This window comes from Centropristis striata, chromosome 22 (genome assembly GCF_030273125.1).
Source record: "Centropristis striata isolate RG_2023a ecotype Rhode Island chromosome 22, C.striata_1.0, whole genome shotgun sequence".
Classification (NCBI taxonomy): domain Eukaryota; kingdom Metazoa; phylum Chordata; class Actinopteri; order Perciformes; family Serranidae; genus Centropristis; species Centropristis striata.
This window is the reverse complement of record NC_081538.1, coordinates 24,082,520-24,088,900: the sequence shown is the minus strand read 5'-3', so window position 1 is coordinate 24,088,900 and position 6,381 is coordinate 24,082,520. Positions and strand designations below refer to the sequence as shown.

The 6,381-nt window shown below is 37.6% G+C and overlaps 1 protein-coding gene across 1 annotated transcript in view; it reads right to left on the bottom strand.

Moving 5' to 3' along the window:
• Nucleotides 1–298: 298 nt before the first annotated feature.
• The window catches only part of ptn (pleiotrophin), a 61,006-nt gene continuing 54,923 nt past the window's right edge, over nt 299–6,381 (bottom strand). The window contains exon 5 of the mRNA XM_059326253.1: nt 299–1,160. Coding sequence (XP_059182236.1) covers nt 1,105–1,160 — 56 coding nt within the window. The 3' untranslated portion in view covers nt 299–1,104. The remainder of the gene's footprint in view (nt 1,161–6,381) is intronic.

The window sequence follows — 6,381 nt, the reverse complement described above, 5'->3', positions numbered from 1 at the left end:
TGAAGTTGGGCGGACCTTGGCCGGATCCTCTCTACCAAGCCACACCCATAGCAGCTCACAAGAGGGAAATTTACCTAATGGAAACCTAAGGTAATCACAGGTAATTTAGAGTCACCAATTAAACCTATGTGCATGTTTTTGGACTGTGGGGAGGAAGCCGGACTACCCGGTGAGAACCCACGCTGACACGGGGAGAACAAGCAAACTCCACACAGAAGAGGCTCAGGCCGGAGTCAAAATGGCGACCCTCTAACCACCACACCACCGTGTAGCCAAGGAGATTGAAAGACATTCAAGACATTTTTTTTATTTACTTTTATTTTTGGAAACAAAAGGGAATGTTAACTCCAACTACAATACTGAGGGCTTTAATTTTTATTTATTTTTTTTTACAGCTGAGAGCTGGAGAGTAAAAATCAGTGGGTATAAATTGAGGTACAACAGAGCAGCAGGAGGAAAACACTCTAAAAACAGTAAGTTTGCACACTTGTACAGATGCTATTTCATGCAGCCTCCAGACAGAACTAACTTGTTTATTCTTACTGGAAATGGAAGAAAAATATCATATAGCACAGAGCAATGGGGGGAAAGCGTTACTATTAACTCAAGACACTTGGAAAAATTGCAAATGCACCACTTTTTTTTCCTCAAATTAATTAAGTGAAGACGTTTAGAGCTTCACTTTTAGCCAACTGCTTCATTAAGTCGAGGCATGGACCAAAGAGTTTCCCAAATTAGAGTTAGGCTATGCAAGTGTAAAACAAATCCTATCCAATTTGTTCGTAAGAAAAATAATCCTAGAAATAACATCATTAGGTGAAGAACACTAGTAAACAAATCTCTTTTCCATATTCATTATTGGTCCCTACTGCTGAGTATTATAATATCAGCTATCGCAACATACACGTTGTTTCTTATCAGGTGCTAGAAAGAAGAAAAAGTAAAACATGTTGTCACTAAAAGTCATGTTTCCACTGGTTTTGTCAAAGCTCTATAGGCTCCTACTGTCAACCTACAGGACACACAAAGAGGAACCGTGTTGAAACAGGGCAGTGGACGTCTTTCCGCCCTCTTCTTCCTTCCTCCCCGGGACAAACAAGCTCATCAGTCCATTTGGGTACGATCTCGCTTCTTGCCGTCCTTCTTTTGCTTCTTTACCTCTGCAAGAGAGAAGGCAAACAGTGTTTACAGTGACAGTTTCTTTGCCAGAGGTGGTGTTTTTGCAAAATCCCATTGTCTCCATGAAGAGCACATATGCTCCGCTTCAGATTCTAATAATCAACCGTGTTAGTTTTAATCCGTTTCTTTTATACCAGAGTCCAGGTTTAGTGCATGCACTCCCTCCTCCCTCCCTCCCGCAATCTCTCTCTCTCTCCTGGGGATTGATTTGTGGCCCCCGTGAAAAAAAAAAAAAAGGCTTTATCAACTTGCCGCAACAGTGGATTGGTACCTGGCAGCCATGACAGAAGCCACAGTCCATGGCTTCCCTTTCTGCTTTGCGCCCCTCTCCGCTCTGGTGAGCAGAAAGAGAGCACAACCTGCAGCGGCTTGGCTAGCTAGCTCCTGGCTAACCGTCAGTCTGTTTCTCTGCTTGTCTGTCTCTCAGTTGAAATATCCATCTTTATTCCTTTTATTTTTCACCCTGTTTTTGTGCAGATATTGGTTCTGTGCCTAAATTAGCATTTTCAGGTTATTTTTGTAGTGTAAAACAGCCCTTTTGAACCCTTCTGTTATGTTCGTTTCACAGGAACAGCAATAATGTTCGTGGGTGAATTTGACCCGGGATATGTTTAATTATCCAAAAGTGTAAGAAACTGAAAAAATTTAATTAACAACTACATTACTGTCCATTTCCATCCATATTTAGTGCAATGGTGTTCTTTTTCTGTCACAGATTATGGTTCAATGAGGAGAATTCACTCTTTTCAGAAAAAATGCTGGTTAATATATTTTTTTTATTGTGCAGTGGGAAGACCTTCTTATAAAATACAATGGTTTGTTACATGACATTGACTTTTTAAAATTTTTATTTTACATTTTAGATTTTTTTCTTTTTATGAAAAACGTATAAATGGGTCAATTTGACCTGCAACATAACAGGGGGGTTAATGGAAGACATTTTTAAGTGTCACAGCAGACAAATCACAGTGGTCGGATTCTTTTAAGGGTCCTGATATTGACCTTACGCCTGTAAACGCAAACACATACTCCACAAGAACAGAGAGATTTGTTCTCTCTCCCGTTCTGTTCTTGCAGCCCTGGAAGAGAGAACACATTTTTCTGTTCTTGACACATCATCTGGGCAGAACTTTGTTCTTGTGTGGTGTCCAAGAACTATTGTTTGATGATCAGAAATTTGAATTTGAAATGTGCTGCAGTGGGAGGGCCCTATGAGGACCTCTGCACTTGAGTTTCTCAAGAAGTATGAAATATCCTGGCCAGAAATAACTTTTTTCTTGTTCTTGCCACCTCGAGAACAAGAACAAATTTCTCTGTTCTTGTGGAGTGCTTCAGGGCTCGTTTCCTAAATTTGCGCCCCTACCACTGTCCTCAAACCAATATGTTTAAACGGCGATTAGGGTTGTGATACAGCCGCCGTGTGGTTAGGTTTAGGAAAAGATCATGGTTTAGGTTAACAAACAGTATGTTCGTCCTTCCTTTACTTGGAGAAAATCAAGTACAGTATTCAAGGCTACTTCATTATTTTACTCTGGTAAAACAAGCTCCTGTTGAGGCTCCTGGTGGTCAATAATGTGTTGATCCATTATTTCCGACATGCTGCGATCAGACAGCTGTAGAACCAGAAAAGACGAGCCTTGATGCTCCTACCACCATCTGCTTCCACCACCAAATATTAAGTTATTTTGAGCAATATGTTGATAATTCTGCAATGACAAATTAGCTTTAACTCAGTGGTAGCCTACAGAGTGAAACTGAAAGACACCAATGTCATCTTCATGCTTTTATCTGTGTACATCTCACAAAATAACCGAGCTGGTAGCCCACAATCCACTGCATTTTGGTTCATTTCCTTTAATTGGGTCGCTAGGGTCTGTTTGGAAACAAGACAGAGACCTTCTCTGCAATTGGTCTTGGGCTGGTTGTATTGGTCCACACCAGAGTACAATTGGAGCGTCACAAGCAACCAAACGAACCGTAACAAGGATTTAACCACCAGAGTTTGATTAAAACGGACTAAACTTTTGGTTGTGAAAGCGCCCTAACTATACCATGAATGGTGTTTTCTAGTCAGCAGAGACGTCAGCTTTGATTATCCACAACGGTTTTATTTAAACCTAAATCCAAAGCAACTTCCATCAGTGCTGCTGCATTTAACACACATTTAGACCTCCCACATACATTTTGTTTACAACTCAACCAGCTTTACATAAACAGAAGGCATATTAAATGCGAAAAACAAATTGCGTTTGTAATGGTGCCACTTCAGAGGTAAAACTAGTAGAAGTCCCACTGATTTTATTCAACAGCCTGCAAAAATCCAGTAACAGTAAAAAATGGATGAAAAAGAAAACATCAAATACACATTGTGTATTTAAGAAGAGATACAGTTTGATGATATATGAAAACTGTCAATACTTAAATCCTGCCTGAATTAATTTTTGTATGAATGTATTATATCTCCACAAATCCTCTAATGACATGCTGGCGAGCGGTTCCGAACAGCGACAAGGTATGTTTAGTCAATGAGATTTCAATTGAGTTTCAACCTTTTAACATTCTGACTGTGCACTAAGAGGAAATCTGTTCTTGTCACCTCGCTTGCAAACTTCCACGGGTATTAAGGTTTTGACGCACAGAGCACTCTCGCCCATGCAAATCCGGAAATTGTTCTTCCATCCCATTTGTTTGCTTGTTTTCATTTGTTTGAATGTTTTCCCTCCTTCCCTCTCTTTTTTCTCTGTTGTTTTTGTCAGCATATTCTGCTCCCCGGAGAGAGAGATGGAGGAAAGGACTCTCGCTCTTGCTCTGTTTCTATCTTTCTCCATATGTGAAGCTGGAGTACTTTTTCTGCTGCATTTGCACATTACATGACACCGCTCGCTCTCCTCGCTGCCTCTGACACGGACTCATAATCAGACCGCCGCTGCTGCTGCTGCCGTCTCCGGCTAAAATCCGCCCTGAGCCAGAACACGGTGACGACAATACACGAGCCGACACCGAGTCGAGTTCAGGATCTGACATGTTGACATTTATTGTAGCGGCAGACGATTAATCAGGCCGATTAATGCCATTTTGAGAGGCAGTCAGAAGGCCTGTGATTTATTTATTATAGCATTTCACTGAGCCAACACCAGGGAAAGCCAATGCACTTACATTATTCATTTATTCTTTATTAATGTAAGTTCACAAATTATCATTATCTCAATAAGCTGCAGCATGTTGTGAAGCGCACTAAAATATTATATTTTCTTTTTTTTTTTGTCATTTACTTTTTATTGTTTTTTGATTTTACATGTAAATGAACAAACAATCAACATGAAGACCTGTAGACAAATACAGAAAATATCAAGGGAAAAGTAAAAGTGTACAAAAGGGGATTGGAAAACACTTCTAGTTGTGAAAAAAGTAGAAAAAAAAGGAAAGGAAATGTACAAGTAGAGACATATGTAATCCATTTTTTGCCAATTTTCAATAAATACCTCTTTTTGTGTTCTTAAATTGAAAGTAATAATTATTTCCATTACAAAGATGCTGTACACAATATCAATCCATTCATCTGCACTAGGTGCCTCCCTCTTCAGCCATTTCTTCGTTATTGATTTCTTACAGGCCACCAGTAATATTCTCAGTGAATATTTTATCTTTATTCCTCCACTCCAGTTCCTCTAGATCCATATTATATTTTCTTAATCCATATTTTTTAAAATTATTATTATTACTATATATTTTTATTTTTATTTCATTATTTTCTTTACATAATTGAAAAAAATTGACACCTGTGGGCATTTATTTAGTTGATTGATTTTAGTGTGTTTTTTTTATTATTTAAAATTCGAAGTGTACTGTTGAAAGTGCAGCTCTACACCCATAAAGTTGTAATAATTTTCTTTTCAGACACAATCCTCTGCTAATGGTAGTTGCATTTTCATCGTGATAAGTTTGGAAGAGATTGATTAATACAGTTTTGAGAAGATATACACTTGATACACAATGATAAATTTATTATAGCATTTCACTGAGCCAACACCAGGGGGAAAATATTAATGAGAATTGATAAACCTACATGAATAAAAAATAGATTATCTCAATAAGCTGCAGCATGTTGTGAAATGCACTAAAATTATATAGATTTTTTAATCCATAATTATTTTATTATTATTTTCTTTACATAATTACATTTTTTTTTACACATGTGGACATTTATTTAGTTGTTGATTAAAATTTTTTTTTAAATAAGTGTACTGTAGAAAGTGCAGATCTACACAGCCGCCCATAAAGTTTGAATATTTTTTTAAAATGTGGTTTAATTTTCATCCTGATATGCTTGGAAGAGATTGATTAATGAAGTTTTGCGAAAATATGCACTTTTATCTGCTAAGAATAAATCACATTGTCACAATCATTTCATGGAAAGAGGTAAAAAAAGTATTTTATTCCAACTTTGAGCGACCGTGTATTTAAGTATATAGACAATAACGGTGTTAAATAAATGTTAATTTTGTGTCTCATATGAAATTATTATTAAATTGTTGTATTATATATATATATATATATATATATATATATATATATATAAATGCAATTAAAGAAAGTAGGTGCAGCAAACTGCAGTACAACTGTCACACTGAGACACTCACTTACACAGTTAATGCAAGATGTACATTTTTTTCTTTGCAATTTATTATAACATCCGAAGGCAGAGTGGGATCTGCCTTAAAGGAAGTCATTATCACTGCTGACTGATGATCTGTCATGAAAATCTGCCTAAAAAGGCATAAAATGAAGCTATTACAAGATAAGTATCTGTTACAGAGTTTGTCTGGCCAGCCTTAAAACTTAAAACCTTCTTTTCCTAACTTAGTATTTCAGCCCTATAAAAGGCAGGGAGCCATAGCTGCAGCAGCTCTGGGGTATAATAATAATAATACTGTGTGGCCGTGAAAAACGTCTTTGATTTAAAATCAGAACGCCACCTGTTCGTCCAGAAAGAATGACACAAACAAAATTGCTCCAAACGCATTCAGAGTTGCCAGATTTATCAGTACAAAGCCTTTTGTTTAACCCGAAATCAACTCTGGCATCCAAACAGTCCAAACACGCCGCTCGCTGCTGTTGTGCTGAAAAGAAAAGGCGGGGACCTTGAGGTTTCTACAGGCATTCATAATGTTTCATTTCTGTCATTCTTTGTTCTCTCTTTCG